Genomic DNA, 19,542 nt, shown 5'->3' with positions numbered 1-19,542 from the left:
AAGAGATCTCAATTAAATAACAGAATGAAAAACAAAACAATAAATGTATGTCCAACACAGCCACAAAAGGCCAGGTTTGTTTTTGTTTTTCTCTCTCTTCATGTTTTATAATGGGATATGGCTCATTTTTTAGTTTTATTCTAAATGGTTTTCAGTCTTGGAGCTAGCTGGTGGTTTGCAGGGACCAGTTGTACTTTACTGGGGGTAGAAAGTCTCTGGTCGTCTGCCTTACTTGGGTTTGGGGGATTGTTTCTGTCCTGAACTGAGGTCCTTCTTGTCCGTAGGCCTACGCTGCTTTGCACTCGGCTGTGTGGAGAGTTTAACAAGAGCATGAGACTGCAGGCATAAGACTCATATTAATCTTACATAACAGAATTAACTATGACACCCATATAAAAAAAACAGCTGCATGGCTACACCTTTATTAACATCTTCTAACATCTTTAAGAGGTGAATCTGGCACCATCTAGTGGTAGTTAAACATGAAAGCCAATATACAGAAATTTAGCTATAAAAAAACCTTCTTTTTTTTTAATCCAAACGGTAAATCAGTAGACATTTGTAAACTGACATTTTAGATTAGACATGTATGCTGCTGAAAATACACACTAAAGAAAACTTTAAATTAACCAAAAAACATAGGATGTAGGAGATTCAACAGACCTGTGTGGTTGCTGGCTGTGCTGGGGTGTCAGAGCTGTTTATTTGTTTGTCCTGCTGAAGACTGCCACTGCTTTCTTTAGTCTTTATTCCACCGTCCTATGATAACCACAGGGAAAACACGAAACATGGACTTCATGACCACACATAATGGCCTATAAAGAGGTAGTTTAAAGGAAAATTCAGGTTTGTCTTGTTTCATTTTAAACCTTTGACACACACACACACACACACACACACACACACAAACACACACACACACACACACACACACACACACACACACACACTGAGACTCAATTTATGTGAATTATTAGCAGTATTAATTGCTAACAGGAATAAAAAGAAATCAAGACACTGACGACATTACAGTAACTTTTAAAACTGTGTATGAGTGCTTCTAAAATGTTTTTATATTTAAAAGAAAACTTTTAAGGAACCAGGGAAATTTTTTTGGGTGGGAAATCAGAGTAAAGCAAGCATGTGACAAACACATCACACCAGCCATTATGATATAATACAGATGAAATCTAACAACTCTGTAACTCTGTTGTGCTGATCATAAACCTACAGCGATGACTCAAGATAAAACCCAATAATTGCCAAAAGGGGAAAGTGGGGTGTTTAATAGTGAGTGATACAAAACCTACATTAATCACATATAGCACTTAAGTAGATAATAAGAGACCTTAAGAAACACACATTTGGGGTCCTAAAACACATACATAGGCAAGTAATGTGAAAATGTTGAGAGAGCTGTGCTAAAGAGAAACACATTACCAGTTTAGTGGATGTGGAAGATATGTCAGAGCTGCTGTGTCTCATGCAGTTGCTGTTAGTTTCTGCTGAAAATGCCGGGTGGACCGGGACTGAGTCCAGGTTTGCCTCAGAAGTGATGAAGGGTGAAACTTCTGAAGTCTTATTTCCTGTTTTGGAAGTTTTTTTAGCAACATCTACATTAGGTAGATTCACATGCCTTTGGTTTATCACTGTCATCTGTTTCTTTATAGTCTATGCTAAATGAAAACAAATGCCTCACATTTAAATATTACATTACTAAGTCAATATCACTGCCTTGGCCTTATTTGGCAACTTTTCCAGATCCATTTATACTGTGACCTGCATGTCTGCTCAATTATATATCAGGAGAACTCAAATATAGTAATCAGCATATTAAACTACAGCTTATCAAATGATAGCAACAGTACTAATAAAGTGATCAAATCAAAATCAAAATGATCAAGTGATGACTTGGAAGATTTAATTTAATCTTCATTATTACTTTCTTCCTGCTCCAGGTACTGACGCATCATCTCCAGCACATTGGGTGGTACAACAGGCATAGTAGAGTCACCCTGTTTGACAAAGCGCACTATAAGAGCTCTTCATGCGACTTATCTGAAGTTCATGAATGCTGAAAGTGCCTTACTGTAATCCAGGGGTTCTCTAGTAGCTGATTAGCAGACATTCGGTATGCGGGGTCCACCTTCAGTAGGCAAGTCAAAAGATTTTTAGCTGTTGAGACAGACTCAAGACGATCAGTGAGTGTTCGTAATACCAACCTGCCCAGTAAAACTGCACATATGAAGCATTTGCGCTGCTACTTTATATTACCATAAGAATGTGATTAAGATCATGAAGTGTTACCTGCATCACTGACTGAGGCCCAGATGGGTTGAGAAAATTTGACTCCAGTGTTCATTATCTTCTTAAGTAGGTTTTTCCTTGTTTTGGAGACAAATGGAGGTTCTCCACACAGTCTACAGGGACACATACCTCAGACATGTGCACTCATGAATCGTGTACATGTATAAAAATAGTACGTGTGCGCCTACTTACAACATATACATAATGACTCCTATGCTCCACACGTCGCACCACTGGGTATAACCTCGACCGCTCATCATTTCAGGGGCTGGCAACAACACAAATGCACAAATGTATGACTTGGTCTGCATGAGCTACAGAAATTTGTGGTGGAAAACCACTTTGTTAAATGATGTTTTTTAGCACCAGCAGCGCTGCTGAGCCCCATTTCAATAAGTTAACACTATAATAATGTGTGTGTTATGTTTTGTCACCATATTTGCAAGGACACATACACATGCAAACTGAGTGACACACAAGGTGAAAGTGCAAAACCACAGTTAGAGGTAGTAATGAGCCATAAAAGTTAGAGATGAATACATAAAGGTGGAGGAGGCTCATCTTTTGAATATATTATTATATATTTTTAATATATAATGATTTATATCTTTTGTAATGTATTTTAAATTATATGCTGGATCTACAAAACATCCTTTGTGCAACCATGAAACACTCCAGAGACATATTTATATGCTGAGAAAGTAACAAAATGACAGAAGGAATTTGCAGGCATATAGCCCAGCACATAATTGAACAATTATACCAAACAGGTGCTAATGAATCAAATCATTAACGTGGCTAAACCAAAACCATTAACTGTAACAGAAACAGCTGTGTAGGAAGGATTAAAGTGGCTGATACCCTGACATAATAAAAAGGTAAGGATTCTGAAACAGTGACAGTTCGAGCTAAAAATCTTTAACCGTGAAACAAAATGAGCCTCAGCAGGAAGACAGAAGGTGGTCAGCCTGCAATGCTTGGTCTCTCACAGGCCAACATTTTGTGGCAAACAGGTTTTTCTGGACGTGTAGTCCAAGATCATCTGTAGAACCACACAGAAACGGTTACGGTTCAAAACAAAGAGGCAAGCCAAGGAAATAGAGTGCAGCAAACAATTGATACATTAAGTTAACATTACAATCTGAGGATTTTCCAGCATTGCCGTCATGGAAGACTTCCAGCCAAATAGCCAATCCTCTGATGTAAAGACAAAGCCAAGTTAACTCACGTATGCAGAAAAACACGAGATGTGGGGTACAGAAATGGAAGAGCAGGTGCTTTGGGACAAGTCATAACCTGAAATATTTGGCTCCAAGAGGAGGCGGTTTAGTCGTCTGAGTGTTAACAAGGACCTGAGAAGTCCTGGCATTAAACATCATCAAGAATAAATTTAATTTGTCCCAGACTGAGTACCTCAAACGTACAACCAAAGTTCTAAAGATAAAAATTCTCCTAATATCTTTGATAATAAAAGGAATGAAGGGACACAATCCCAGAAAACGCTGATCTTAGTATCACAGAGTAAGTCAAGGATTACCAAAGAGAAAGTGGCAGCTGAGGAAGCATAAATTCACTGAAAGACTGGCAATAACTTTATTCCAACTTTTACAAACAGTTAAAGTGAAAATCTGCCTGTAGAAGAATCGGTACTTTTTAAAGGCATAGGGACACCACAGTTTGTATCCCGTTAAGTTAAAAGATAAATATTACTTTTGAAAGCATGACCACTTTACTGGTTTTTTCACAAGGACTAATAGCTTTTACACTGCATTGTAGATATAAGTATATAATAGCATATTTAGTCATAACATTTAACAATATACTTTTTATATAAAAACAAAAACAGCATTTTACAGTCCATTTATGAATTTTGCAGTCTGTATTTAAACTTAAAAATGTCATAAAAATACTTTGGCGCCCTCAGTGGTAGAATCAAAAACAGGAGTGATCTCTGCTACTCTGTTCATCCGCACTGTCATCGTGTTGGTCAACTAGCATGCTGCAGAAGATCCAAATATCTTACCCATATAGATAAGGGTCCCACAGGCGTGTGTCATTATGTTTTCGATCCCGACACCACCTGTCTTCACCGATAATCCAAAGTCTGCCACCTAGGTGGAGAACAGCACTTAGGAAAAAGGTGTCACAAATAAACATGATTCAGTCATGCTGACAAAATCCATATTAGATTCTTTGTTAAAGGTGCTTCAGTAAGGAGCTAGGCAAGTAACATCAATACAAGCCGACACTATACAGAATTTTTCTAGGGGAAAAAAAAATCGCAATACTTGCAAAGTTTTAAAAAAAGAAACTACTCTGAAAAACAATTTATGCTCTGCTATGACAAAACTTTCTAACAACATGTACTATAAGTGTGTTAGTGTATGTGCAGCCAAAGACAAAGACAATCCTGGCCTTGTTTTAACTCATACACCAGGTATCTGCTTTGTCTGGCTCGCCATCAATACAAGCAACATGCTGTGCTCAGCATGTCATCTGTTTAAAGACGCAGTTTAGACTCCATTTGTAAAGGTGGACTATAAAGGAAGACCAGAGGGAGACTATCATAATGAGATAGTATTTAAAGCCTTTACTAACTATAGAGGAGACAGTGGGCGAGGAGAAGGCGCCTATTTGAGGCTTTTTCTCAGTGTGGCAGAGAATGGATAAGATGCATTTATGGAAAGCTCTCAGTTTGGTTCAACATTTTACCTTGACATCGATTTTGTCACCATCCTTATCAGGAGAATTTTTCACAAGAATGTTCTCAAGTTTCAAGTCCCTGTGTACAATATCTGTAGGATGTGAAGAAACAGGAAATTTTACACGGACATAAAAGCTTCAAATATTTTTATATATATTTACAGGATTAGGTGCTGCAATAAATATCTCAATCAATTTTTTTTTTAAAATTAGAAGTAGACCAGTGGTTGCTTAATGATGAGACCAGTGATAACTATTTAACTTTTCATGAGTCATAGATAAAACATCAATCCCAACATAATTATTGTAATATTACCTGTGCAAAAGGCAAAAACAAAAATGTGGCTGCATTTTGGAGGTTACCTGCATTTTCTAAGTAGTTAATGCTAGTAAAGCAGGGGGCAAATGTCCCCAAAGGGAGTTATAAATACTAACTTAACTAAGCAGATTTATGGGTTGGGCCAGTGGAACATGACAAAACCTTTATGTTAATATTTTGACTTCTTGTGTTGAATTATAAGCCAAGAATTGAAGAAGCGAACAAGAGAAAAATACATATGTAGCCTTTCATCAAGGTATAACTTTATGGTCAGTCACTAGAATAAATTACATGTTCCATACATGCTAACACAGTTATGTTTTTCCTGCTTACAGCAGACCAGGCTGAAGGGCCTTGTTAACTTAGCACAGAGAGGGAAGGCAGGAGGAAAAATACAATTTGCCCTGGGCAGTCCTATTCAGTGCACTATTTGAAGCAACCAATTATACAATGCAACAGTGCTGATGGTGTGTGAAAGGTAAGTTAGAACAAATGATGTGCCCAAAACAAACACCTGAAAATGTTTTTTTTTCTTTTGTCTATTTAACATTTTTTTGGTATGGTAATTATTTTTCTTTAAAGTGCTTTCTGTCACCTGAACTCTCAATTTCTTTTTTCAGTTACGTAACAATTATACACACACTAAAACAGAAGTACCAGTTGTTAAATACACTACTTAGTTCTGCTTTTTTTCTAGTTACTTAATGAAATACTAGTGCAAAGAAATTAATTTCGAACTATAAACTACACAATATAAGGTTTGGTGCATTTAATTCCATTAAGGAATAAGAACAATAAGGAACAATACAGTTCACAGATCCACACAGCAAGCAACTACCAGTGATGCGGGAACCAGAGACCACTGCTGAGGTGAAGTGGGCAGCTTATTTGTTAAAATTTTCTCAGCTTCAAAGCGAGTGATTGAGGAGACTACCAATAAGACAGAAGCATACCACTGACTGACATATGAGGGGTAATTCATTCGAGGCAGGCAGTGGGCAATTACTTTTTCCAAGGGGCAACATGAGAAACTGGGACAGTTTTGGACAGTCGCACCAATAAGATAAGATAAGATAAGATAAGATAACCTTTATTAGTCCCACACGTGGGAAATTTGTTTTGTCACAGCAGGAAGTGGACAGTGCAAAAGTTATGAGGCAAAAATTAGAATACAATAAGAATAAATACAGTACACAACTGTACAGAATAGAATAAAATACTATATACAGTAGAATAAAATAAAATAAATATACAATAAGATAAAAATAGAATACAAATACAAATACTATATACAACTGAGTAAAAATACAACGATGACAGAAAGGATTATTGCACTTAGTATTATTGCATATGTATGGATGTGTGTGCTTGATCAGTTAAAGTCTTTATTATGGAGTCTGACAGCAGTGGGGAGGAAAGACCTGCGAAATCTCTCCGTTAGATGAACTAAACTCTGCTCAATATTAACTTTATATCTTCAGAAGCTTATTGGCGTGGCCCACCCCAACAGTCCCAGTTTCTCATGTGGCCCATGGGGAGCAATAATTGCCCACCCCTGCACTAGAGTGTTTCCTAGACAATCAGAGCCTGGTATGTCCGCTAGCGACAAGCGAATCACTTCCTGTGTGGACGCCCCTTAATGTGCCGATGGTACATTAAGGGGCGTCAGAAAAAATGTGATCTACAAATTTAAGCCAAGTTATGCAACTTGTCATTTGACAAAGAAAGGTTTCTGGAGAGCTCATTCTCATTACTATCATTAATAAAGATGAAGCCGAAGAACACCACCACAAAAGGACTTTCCATGTGAAAAACTCCTGTTAATTAGTATTGTTCCCTAGTTTGTTCTACATTAGTCATTAGCCACATGAAATGATGCCTCATTACCAAGAACTGTCCTAAATTACCTCTAACCTCAGATTTTACCAAAGGGGAAACAGCATTTCCAAATAAATGGTTTAATTAAAATGTTTATTTCCTGGCAGCTGGGCATTACTGCCATTTTATCAAAATAAGACACCTTGCTACAGTGACTGAAAGCCCTAATGGCAAGGAATATCACATCATTGAGGGCAAAAACAATTTGAATACAATAATGGCATTATAGCACCAGTATAAATTAAATGAAGCACAATTCATTCAAAACACAGGCTGAACTACATTTTTGACAGTATAATTAGCATAGATTAGATCAATCTAGAAAATGACGTTACCTCTTTTATGAAGGTGCACAACAGCATCAGCTAAACTACAGATTATATCCCTCGTCTCGTCCTCTGTGAAGAACTTTTTCCGCTGCAACAGCTCCCTCAGATCACCCCCTTTGCACAGCTCAGTAACCAAATAAATCATCTAGAAACGAGAAGATAAATGCATCTTACTATACAGTCAATTTGTGTGTTCATCAGTAATATTTATGCAGAGCGGCATGCAGCAATAGACACAGTGATATGTTACATGCATTACATTCACCCACTCACTTAATTATGCTAATTTTGAGTTTGTGATTTAAAGGATAGCAACGCTTACCGTGGTCGAGCGGTAGACTGCCTCAAGATGTATTATGTGCGCATGATTCATTTGTTTGAGAAGGTTTATTTCGTTATCCACCATTTCTACTTTCGAACTTCCTGCCTAATGCAACAGAAAGTCAAATCACAGCTGGATTTGTTACCCTCCAAATATAAACTTCCCTTATTAGTGCAACTTTTTAAACACATTAAAAAACAGGCTTCCTCGAGGGATGCCAAACACACTCACCGGTGGTCTGCAAAACGTCTTAATGGCCCATTTTGTCTGTGTCTCTATGTGGGTGGCTTCATAAACAACTCCAAAGGCACCTTGACCCAATTTATTTTCAAATTTATAAATTTCCTATGGGCACAAAAATACTAGAAAACATTAATACATTTGTAATATCCATCTGTTCACCGTCAGTCATATACAGCAGAGGATTTCCCCCGAGCAGGTGTTGAAGACCTCAGGATCATTTCACTGTTGTTTTTCAAAAACATTATGTCCTAACTTAAGACCTGAATTGCAAAGTTGTGAAGCCCTCTGAAGGAAAAAAAACACACCAGTCTCTGGAGCCGCAGAATATAGTATTTTTAATCAAGTTACAAATGATTAAGTTGCTGCTGCAGTTCGCTCAATCTCAGGTCTAATTAACTTGATTGTTATCTGTGTGCACGCAAGACTGAGCACTGGCTGCTTTGGATTTAGAAAAGTGAGCAGTGAAATTAACCAATGAAGGAGGCTATACAGCAGCAAAGTGGAGTTTGGTTTTCTAATACTGCACATAGTGTGTAAAACAGACGTCATCAAAGACTAGGTTTTACTTTGTCAGTGGGATCGTGTTACAGGATCAACATACCCTGATGTCTCCATCATTTTTCAGCCGCATATCTAGCACATTCCTCTCCGACGTGCATCTACTGGTCCGCACAGACTTCAGGTTCATATCTAGTCCACTAACATCTCCTTTTGTCATCTACAGAAGGAAGGAGAAGGCAGTCATAATCTTTCTTGAATTGGCATGCGTATAAAAAAAATTCATTCTTAACTGACGAGCAGCTGTAATCCTTTGGCTAATCAATTTTTTTAAAATACTAAAATCTGTCAAATTTGTCAAATATTGGTATTACAGCAGGTTTTTCTAAAACAAATAAAAAAAGCAAAGTGATTTTTATATTGTTTTATCTTAAAATCCCAACATCATAACAAGATTATTTTTCATCTTCTAGTCAGTCAAGAAAAGTAATAGCTTTCCTTCATGATCCAGTTTGCCATCATTCCTAATCATTACAGCCCAATCAATCCTTGGCAACCATGTTTCTAAACCCTAAGGCATTACATGTGTCGTGGTAAGAAGGCTTAAAAATAAGGAAATGCTGAGAGACACATAAATATTCTCCAACGCAAGAAATTATCACTGCTAGTTTCAAGCAAGTGTCAACGATTACGTTTATTTTTTAAGCTTCAGCTACTAATGCTGTAGACATTTTTAAAAGTTTCCTAATGACTTTAATTCCAAAAGTCTGGTGTTCAAATAGTGTACAGAATTACTAAAACTTTACTTCTCCCAGTCTAAGTTGTCGCCTTTTTTTCTGGTTTATGGTTTATGACCAAAACTCTTGTCTCTGTCTGAGCCCATATTCACTTTAAGCACAATTTACCCAGCTTGAAAAACAGTCTCTAAAGCCAAATTAAATGTAAAGCAATTATCAAGTGATGGCTGGGAGCGATGAAGTGGATCCACCACACGCACAGCAATTAATTATTAACAAGGAAGTGGTGTCTTTAACCTCTTCACTCTGATGCATTATTTTAGCCCTGACAGGGCTCTCATAACAGGCCTGTCTCTCCCATTTTCTCCTGTCTATTTTCCAATCAAAAATGATTGTGACAGCCTCTGGAAATTCCAGTCACCTCAATCATAGCTCATTTGTGGAGACAGCAGCATGTGATGAGTGTATCACTGAGGACTTGAGGAGACTGGAGGAGGGTCTCAGCTCCTCAGGTATCTCCCAGACAGAGGTGACTGGTCCTTGGCCCCAGATCTCTGATGCAAAGGAAATAGGATATCAAGTTCATGTTCAGGTTAGGGTGAGAGGTCTGACCTTAAAAGGGTCACAGACACAGGTCTTGAATTGCTTTAAGCCTTGTGTGCCTATCTAGAATATCTATACCTGTGATTCTAACAATTCAATTGAAATGCATGACTTACTTAAATCTGTTTGTTTTTTTAAACTTAAAGTCAAAAACAATTCAACAATACAAACCCAAACTAAGGGCCTTAAAGGAGCAAAGAAAAGAACCGAAGAGAATTAAAGTAAAGACAAGCACTGTACCGCCACCTCTCCCATCAAGATTTTTTTTAAATGTAAAACATAAATGCATCTGACAAAAGCTACAAATTGCCTCCATTGAGGAAATTCACTGAGAGGTTGTGCTCTTTAGTGAAACAGCCACTGACAACACTGAAGAATTGCTAATGGAGTGGCAAAGACATGGTCATTTAGTGGCTTGCAAAGCATGGCCACTTGTGTTTGTTGCATGACCAAATTGCTGGAAATACAATTGGGATTTGAACCACTCTGCAGTGGTGGGGAAGAAGTGTGCCCCTGTGCCACCTGTGTACCTAAAATGTTTTCCATTAAGGCTACGTCTTCCTTCCAGCTACCCCTACATCAGTACTTACAAAATGCGAAATTTTGAAACCTCCCTGAAGGCTAGACTCCTTATTTTCCTTTTCTTGACTTGATTAAGAAAGTGCTGGAGTACCACCAAAATCTATGTATGGATCTTCTTTCCAATCTCTATAGCACTGACCCAAGAAAATACACATAATTATTAACTAGAGCCAGTGAGGAAGGAATTGCAGTGATGGCACAAATAACAAGTCTGTTTTCAACCACAGACACACTGACGGGTGAGCAAACATCAGTACACCCTTTTATATTGAATTTGGTCTCATCTCCAGGTTCAGGAGGTAGTAATTAGAGCCCCAGGTCAAGCCCCTACTTGTCCCACCTCTCCATCATTCTGTCAGACAGCAATTTCAGCTTATTTACATAACTAACTAAATATACAAATGTTTTCCAAATATAAGCATGCTATAACAAGCAAAGAGAAAAGACACATAAGGGTTCATTTAAAACCTTTTCCTACTTTTCTCTACTTAAAACAGCTCTTCTTTCATTTATTCATGATCATGTACATGTAGTTTTTCTAACCCATCAGTGTCAATCATATGAAGCAAGGACTCTGCTGAACATAAAAAGCAAGAATAGCCCCTTGCTGTGGGAAATGATATACATAATGATTTTTGTGATCTTATAGACTAAACAACAGATTTAGTTATCTATTAACTGTAGTCAGCCAATACTAGAAATAGTTGGTATAGATTAGCTGTAGCATACTAAAGGTTGATGAGATTGCATGTAAGTGAAAAATGTTGGTAAGCACACAGAAAAACACTTAGCCCTCTCTGTTTGCCCAGACCAATAACATGTTACACATTTCAATTATTGTTTGAGGCCTTTAGAAGTTCATGTTTCTTTAATTGCATAAACTGTAGGAATAAGTTGGACTCAAGCTCTGCGGGACTGCCTCTAGCTGTAACGAGCAGCTGCTTAAATATCGCCTGAAAATCAAACAAAAACAAAATCTTCCTAACTGCAATTAAAATGTACACTGCCATCCGTTTTGCTCGGGCCCCAATATTACATTTTACTCATGTGAAACTTAATCATTTATTGACAGCTTGGCTTTGATGACAAATGATAAACTTCACAGTCCTAATGAAGCGTGGAATTACATTACCTGATGAGGCAAGAAATTGCATGTTTAGAATGCGAATATCCCATCTACTAAGTTATGGAGTGAATCCTAATATTATGCAGAGATAATCAAAGCTTCTGGTCTAAATGCACTACACCAACAACATTAAGCCATTAAAGCACACACCAGACTAACTAAAGAGCAGTAAAATTACACTGTACCTGGCAGCTGATGGACAACAAGACTGACAAATAAAATGGAGGTGCAACTAAGTTGCTGCTCCCTCACTGCAAACAAGAAATGCATGCAGCTTTCCTATAAACAAATCATTTTAAAGCCGCCCCCCCCCTCAAAAAAAAATCCTGCTGTGTTCAATGGTCATGTTTGATAAGTGTCTATTGGCAAGAAAACACGCTTTGCCAAAAGGAAGCAAAAGATCAAATTCTGCCATTTGCTCAGGGCTCTCCACATGTTGCTAGGAGATAAGGGCCAACAAATTCAAATTTTCTCATTGGTTTAATCCTGGTTAAAGCTAATCTCTGCCCTTGCTGGGTTCAGCCTTGGGAAGCTAGGGTGGCAGACGTGTAGGAAAATGTAGGCCAGTGCAGAAACAAGAACACCTCAAATTTACATCGATGAGAAGCCGGAGAAAAGTCACATTCATATTGGAATACACAAATGGCCCCACCTGTCAAATACTAATGTCATAACAGCTTCTACAGTATTCATCTGTTTTTTAAAAAAAAAAGAAGCAGTGGGCCTCTTTATGGCCAAATAAAGTTTTAGGACACTTAAAACTACTCCCTTTTACACAGACTGTTTCACATAAGTCAATATGACAACAATAGTACACAAGTGTTATTAATCACATCATTTAAAGCTTTTCTTATTAGTAGCATCTATGTTTCATGTCACCTGCTAAAAAAGTGCTAGCATTTAAATTGTTGTTTGACCGATTAGAATTCAGCAGGTCATTTACATGGATAATGCCGAGTAGAAACTGCGAAGTGACTTTATATATCCAGCTAAAAAAAGAAGTCTTTTTTAAAGAGAGATCTGACCAAAAGGGCAGCAGAAATTTCAACAAATATAACATAAAAGTTCTATAAAGATATTTTAAGCAGCCCTTGATACTTACAAAACATGGCATTTCGTTATTTTATATGGAACCCATTCATAAATGCTGTTTACTACTACTAATTACCAATATAAGCAGACATTAGACATTAAAAAAAAACACACAGAAACGTCTGTAATCACTTTTTGGCACACAATACTATTTCATGTCAAAATGGCTGCAGTTAAAAGGGAATGCCGGGTGGTTTAAAATAAGAGGACAATGTTAAGAGCCAAGAAACATAGTCACTATAACCGCATGAAACACGCATTCAACATCGACTACTCTAAAGTATTGAATAACCGGGTCATTAAAATGAATGTTAAATTATTGTCCTGCTCGGTGTGTAACCTCTGTCATTATACTGCCAGTTAATCTAACACAGAGCCTCAATCCTAACACTTGACGCTTGTAACCAAATGTGCTAGTTAGATAATAACGATAGCTAGTTGAAATCTACAATAATTATATAATTATATTATATAATTATATTATATAATTATAATAATAATAATAACTGTGATATCCCAGAAACGGCAGGGAGACATTCGGTATCTAGTAATGTAAAAAATCAGCTACTCCTCGCATAAAAACAGCGCAGAAAGCTTTAAAAAAAGTGACTTCTTTAATAAGGTAACGTCTCCCACGGTTACACGTTGTCATGGCAACGAAACGTGAGGTTGCAAAAACGTTTCCTCTTGAGAAGACAGCGTTAAATAAAGGTGACCCCACTCATACACGCACGGCTGTACAGTGTGTACAGTGTTGCGGCTGTAAAATTCACCAAAAGTTTCTTACCTGTTGGAATGAGACATTTTTCATTCAGCAGGTTGTGCTTCACGCGAAAACTTTTTTTTTTTTGGCGAACGACTACGGGAAGCCAAGAGGGACAGAAAGGGAGTTAAAACTCCACTGAGTCAATAGCGAATGCTTCAGGGGCTAGTAGTAGTATATTTTTTTTTTACCTGATGCTTAAAGAGAACCCTATTAATAATGAACCTGACAGAACAAAAGAACAATTCATACCCGGATATTTAAGCATAAGGAGACATGTTTTTTCTTTGCGGCATCTTGAATTTTTCTTGGTTCTTAGTCTCCATCTAGTGGACACATGGAGAGCTTGTCTGGTGAGTTTGAGTTTTAGATTCATTTTGGAATAATTATTCAGGGATGGGAAATTAATGTTTCCCAGGATGCCTGGAACTGGAACTGGTTATAGAGGGCCGCACCAATAGGCTTATAAAGAAATAAAATTGAGCAGAACTGAGTTCGGTGTATTGGTGTGGCCCCTTGGGAAAATGATCTCACATTATGTTTATCATTTTAGATAAGTAAGAAAACATTTATATTAATTATTGTTTAGAGTAAGATCCTAAAAGACACAAGTGGTGAGTAAAGCAAACTTTAGACAGACTTCTTTTTCTTAAACTCTGAGACTTGTTAACTCAGTCAGATGTTAACACGAGCACAACAACCTGACACTAGTGCAGCCTTGCAACCACAATGTGGTTTCTACACTAATATATAGAGCCAGAGTTCCTGTCACATCAGAAAAAAAAGAAAGATCTACTCCAAACTCAGAGCTACAGTCATGTTTTATTTTTTGACATTTCCTTTGGTGTCTGTTGATTTTCATTTGACTCTTTTAAATGTTATTTGAAGGTTGTTTGTTTGTGTTAATTTCCTTTTACACTGAAATCACAAATGGCTTCGTGAGACTCATAATTTGTAGTTGTGCTGGATCCAGGTTCACCCATTTTATCTTGCATTTAGAAATATAAGAATGTTGATGTAATGCAGCTATTTTCTACCCACAGAAATCATGTATTTGAGAGGATATCGCTACAAGAAGTTAGAAAATAATAGTGTGTATACCCCTAACATCCAGCTGTAATACAAATCAAGATAGGGAATCATAGTTCTATCACATACTGTTCCTGTTTGGAAATAATAATTAAAAATGTAAATTTTACTGAATTTTAACAAACTAATTTAACAACTACATTTAAAATGTCATTTGAAATGTTTGAATAAAGATGGTATTCTGAAATGCTTAGCAGATTAGTTCCACATATCTGGTGATGAGTGCAAAAGGCTTGAAGTATCCAATAAGCAGTTTTGTGTGGTAACATGTAATTAGTAACCACTGACTTCCTTCGTTAGGCAGACTTCTGCCTTTTATCTAAGGCATTATTGATCATTTTGGCCATGGACTTGGAGCCACTGTATTCTCTACAGTCTACACAGTGCTTAAGGACCATCACATGATAAATGAGCTTTGTAAAAAGCTTGGATATCTCCAACTAATTCTCTGCTCCAAACACCTCCTGGAAGTGGCAGCACTCTTTCTGAGCTTGTGCATATCTGCTGAGCAGTCCTGCTCGCTGCTCACTAAGAAGACTGGAACGCCCATAAATGTGCCACGGAAGAATAAAGCAGTTACACAGTAACCAGCAACCCAAGCACTTAAGGTGACTGAGTAAGTCCACATTCACAGTTTTGTTTTATTTTTTTACTGCCTCTGTGATGTTTAAAATGTGTAATATACTGAACTGCTGCAAACCTACAAAATAATTCAGTAAAATAAAATCCCCAGTATGTTTACTTTATCCATTTACAATTTACATAAACATGCAAGGAAGCACACAGAGGTTATTTGATTTACCCAGTTAATGGAATGCTTTAAGATCCAGTGTGAGTCAGAAGTGTCTTCATCCCTGTGCTCCTGCTCAGATTTACTCTTTCTGGCCACAAACATAAGTGAACTTTGTGCAGGGAATCTCCAAATCAGTGTGTTGGAATGCAGACCATAGCTGACATGATACCACATGGATCCTCACACTGATGGGCTGATTTAAGAAATGGGGCTCATTAGTTCATGAAAGTAAGTCATCCAGCTCAGCTTCAGTAACAGCTAACACCAACAACTACATGTATGGTCACTGACCCAGTGCTGCTTTCCCCTTGGGCCTCAATGATCTGCCACAGGGCACTCTTGGCATACAGGAAGGACATTTGGTCACTTCACAGGCTCCCTCAGGATACACCTGCAGCTTCCTCTTTGACACATCAAAGATCAAATGCAGTATATCATCTACCAACTGATCAGACTACAAAAACGATGAATTTTTAGAAGCATGGATTTCTTTATTGTCCACAAACTGCAAAAATTGTGAAAATTGCTGAGAAACTCGGTAAATCATTTGGCAAAGTGACTGGATGAAAACTGTCTCCCGGTGACCATTGTTTTATAGTATAATCTAGAACAAAAACAAGTCGAAAAATATGAGTGTTTGTTTTAAAAGTAATCAAATCTTAGCCAGTAGCATAAATACAAGTGGAGGGTGAAGCAAAGTAAATGAAAAAGCTCTCTGAGAGGCAGTGAACACAGCATGATGCCAGCTTAGTCAAATTATGGAACAAAGATTACTATATTTACTGTGCATGGTTTCTCAGAGAGGGCAAACAAGCTAATTAATTTAGGCCAGAAGAGAAGAAGATTGAAATTTTATACCCTTCTGCAAACCATCATTCTATTACAGCCTGTAAGATAAACACTGAGTGGTGGTAAAATGTGCACATCGCTGATTCCAAACCCATATGAAACAGACTGTAAAGGAGGTTTTCTTGAGTCACATTAAACTGATATAGTGTATTTCGTTTAGGGCCAACAGAAACAATAAGGAAAACCCATGAGAGTCATATATTATATATCTTTGTATGCTATAACAATATTACTGGTTTAATGAGTATATCAACATAACGACAATGGAAGCACACTCTCCAATAAAATGTTGGAGAATCACCGCAGAACAGCTGGGGAGAATACGATGGTAAAAGAAAGGGAGTCAGTATTTCCCTGCTTCACAAGGCCTGTGACTCTAAATGTGGCACGGTTGTTGGAAAATTGTTGCCTGTTCTAATGAGTCAAACTTCTGCTGTGACGGTTGAGTCAGAAGCAACATGAAAGCATGCGTCTGTCCTGTCTTAAAAAGTGTGAGGACACACTTTGGCCATCTTAGAACTAGTTTTAAACAGCACATCATACATGGGTATTGTTGCTGACCATGTATAGTGTATACATCTATTAAAGTCTGCTTCCAGCTGGATAACACACCATCTCACATAGCTTAACTCAAATCAAGCTGGTTTCTTGAATATAACAGTGGGTACACCGTGCTCAAGTGGCCTCCACAGTTGCCATACTTCAGTCCAATAGAGTACCTTTGGGATGTGGTGCATCGAGAGATTTGCATCATGGACGTGCAGCTGACAAATGAGCAGCAACTGCATGATGCTGTCATGTCAGCCTGGACCAACATCTCTGAGGAATGTTTGAGCATTTTTAACAGTATGATATCTCATTATAAAGCAAAAAGAAGAAGAAGAAGTAGAAGAAATAGCTCAATGCTTACTAACTGTTTCCTATTCTTTTTCTAGAATAGAATGACGGCAGCTGTTTTTGTGGTCAAAAACATGAATGTCATTTCTTGTTAGCTGAAGGTGAGACTCTTTCTGTTAATTCCAGAGAGGGCTAAATAATTCTCACATCACTGTGCTCTAAAGTATTTAGAGTATTTATATTTCATTACATACATTTAATCTGTGATGGGAAGCATAGCAGATAGATTAGATAAATGCACAAACATGTAGTAATTTTCCAGAAAAGAAAGGTTGAGATTGGTGTTTGCTCATCTGCTTTTCCAGCCCCGTTGTTCCTCAGCGGAGCCAACTTGATGATGTTACAAGAGCTAAGTGAGCTGTTAAAACTGTCCCTCTTCCTCTCTCCAGTGTACACAGCCTATCACTGTGCCAGCTGCTCAGACATGCTGTGAGTTGTCTCGCAAACACCGGTGTCCCCTGTGAAAACTCAGTGAAAATCTCTACCACTCTTCAGTTAGTGCTAAAATTTAAGGATTTGGCAGAAAAGTCACGCAACACAATACTGACAAGCAGCCTAAAACAAAGGCAGGACATTTATACCTCTAAGATTATTATGCACAACAGATGATTTGATAAATGTGCTTGTGTCACACAATAAAACCACATCTAATTATGCTTCATCCCATTCAGAAACATCTATCATCACCTTTTGTGAAGCGCCTTTTTACCCGTTACCCCACTTTGTGAACACATTACCTCAACGAGGTGATGTAGGATTTTCACATTAATACCATAGGTGCTACTAAAAAGCTCACACCAGTTCAAATCTCAGTGACCTCGACCTTAAGTTTTCCAAAACTCTTGTCAATGCACATACAGACACATCAGGGGAAGCTTAGAGTTCGATTTCTTACCCAAGGATACTTCAGCATGAGGAGAAGGAGTCGAGAACTGATCGACCTTATTTTCCAATTGGTACGCAACTCACTCTGCCAAGTGAGCTACCGCCACCCTTAAAATGCATCGCCCGGGAATCGAACCCAGCTCGCAAGAATGGGAATCTTGCATGATACCACTACACCAGCGATGCTCGAGATGCACCAACCTTAAAGACTCCTTAAGGTGGATGTGAGGTCTGTGGAATTGTCAGCTCTGAATTTCAGAGTTCTCATAAACAGAATCTATGGCTAACACACACACAGGCACGTTACCAAGACTATAAAATGCCAGCAGATGTTTCCAGGTGTAACGTGCCAGTTAACCTCAGCAAGGCACACAATTTAGATCCCCTCTCTGCCCCCTGCAGCACTAAAAGACTCCAAACTTCCCTGCGTCACTTTCCAGCTCGTGTTTTTCTCTCACTGCATTTCTGTCTGCCCTTTTCATTGTTCACCAAAGGTCACAGAAGTGTCTCATTATTATCATGTGATGTTTTACGTGAAGACTGAAGACTGAAAGGTCACAAGCCTTGTTCACAAATAAAACATAGCAAGAGGCCTCCTGACCAAAATAGTGTACATATAACAATTATTGCTGTGTGTGTGTGTTGGTTAAAAATAAAAAAAACAGACTGATCTCGAGAGGAGGATAAGCAGTGTAATGTAAAAACAGAACTTTCTTCTTTGTTCTTAAAGCACAGGCTTTTTGCAGCAAACTACAAAAGTCACAGAAGTCAAACTGCAACTTGCACCAAGAGGGGGGTTGTTATTTTATTTTTACAACGCTAACACTTTAATGCATCACCAGGGGGCTTCTGTTAAATGTCCTTCTCTCTCCAGGAAACCCTTAAAATCCCTACGATGAATCTCGCCTTCCATTGTCTGATTAAAACTAAAACAAATATCCTGATGCAGAAAATCCTATGTTAAGTGAATTCTATGACACTTAGAACTCTTGAACTTCTACTTTTAAATATGAGGATTGTTTTGTTTTTAACTTTTTTAAATGTTTTTTTTTCACATGCAATTAAAACATCGCAACTTTTTTTCTCCACAGTTTGTGTGACGCGAGGCAGGAGCCAGCAATGTCTCCTGGGCCACGTTGAAGGGTTACATCACGTCTGTGCTGCCGAAAGAGTCCAGCAAGTTACTTCTCCCTCTCTCTCTTTAATGCTCTCCAGACAATCAGATTCATTATTACATGCTATGTGTTCTGATGGTGTTCTGTTTGAAGTGGCCATGAAAGAGCCTTTTAAGAACCGTGCAGACTAGGTGGGCGGTGCTGTCTGCATGACTCACTTCTACATACATCAGGGCAAAGAAGCGATGGGTTTTAAGAAGCATTTCATTACGTAAAACTAAAAGATAAAACTTCAAATGATGCATGCTAACTGATTTATGACTCGGGAATATTCAAAACAAATGTGAAAAGAAACTCGTAAAACTCATGGTGATGTGCATTTTGCCCTGCTCGCAGGCTTCCAGGAGCTACT

General features: G+C 38.0%; 1 protein-coding gene and 1 non-coding gene across 2 annotated transcripts; both read right to left on the bottom strand.

Moving 5' to 3' along the window:
- Positions 1 to 228: 228 nt before the first annotated feature.
- stk33 (serine/threonine kinase 33) lies at positions 229 to 13,550 on the bottom strand. Its single transcript, XM_085354956.1, has 14 exons — positions 13,527 to 13,550; positions 8,703 to 8,819; positions 8,090 to 8,203; positions 7,859 to 7,963; positions 7,543 to 7,681; positions 5,020 to 5,102; positions 4,331 to 4,418; positions 2,500 to 2,575; positions 2,308 to 2,420; positions 2,090 to 2,175; positions 1,943 to 2,015; positions 1,441 to 1,586; positions 664 to 759; positions 229 to 306 (listed from the first exon to the last, which is right to left on the bottom strand). Exons 1-14 carry the CDS (start codon positions 13,548 to 13,550, stop codon positions 229 to 231), a joined length of 1,338 nt encoding a protein of 445 aa, XP_085211082.1.
- A 4,580-nt stretch (positions 13,551 to 18,130) lies between these two features.
- On the bottom strand, positions 18,131 to 18,201 carry trnag-ccc (transfer RNA glycine (anticodon CCC)). The gene has a single exon. It is a non-coding gene; the product is annotated as a tRNA-Gly (tRNA).
- Positions 18,202 to 19,542: the final 1,341 nt, after the last annotated feature.

The sequence above is a fragment of the Diplotaxodon limnothrissa genome, linkage group LG1 (assembly GCF_057381915.1).
Source record: "Diplotaxodon limnothrissa isolate DT_005_m linkage group LG1, D_limnothrissa_male_GT1.1, whole genome shotgun sequence".
NCBI classification, from domain to species: Eukaryota; Metazoa; Chordata; class Actinopteri; order Cichliformes; family Cichlidae; genus Diplotaxodon; species Diplotaxodon limnothrissa.
This window is presented reverse-complemented; position numbering and strand designations above follow the sequence as displayed.

Bases quoted from the DNA above. Each gene is read 5' to 3' on its own strand.
- stk33 (XM_085354956.1), bottom strand. From the start codon at position 13,550: ATGAAAAATGTCTCATTCCAACAG. The intron at 8,820-13,526 runs GTAAGAAACTTT...TTCCTTCTGTAG, and splicing joins AAAATGTCTCATTCCAACAG to ATGACAAAAGGAGATGTTAG. The intron at 2,576-4,330 runs GTAAGATATTTG...TGTTGTTGCCAG, and splicing joins TGGGACCCTTATCTATATGG to CCCCTGAAATGATGAGCGGT.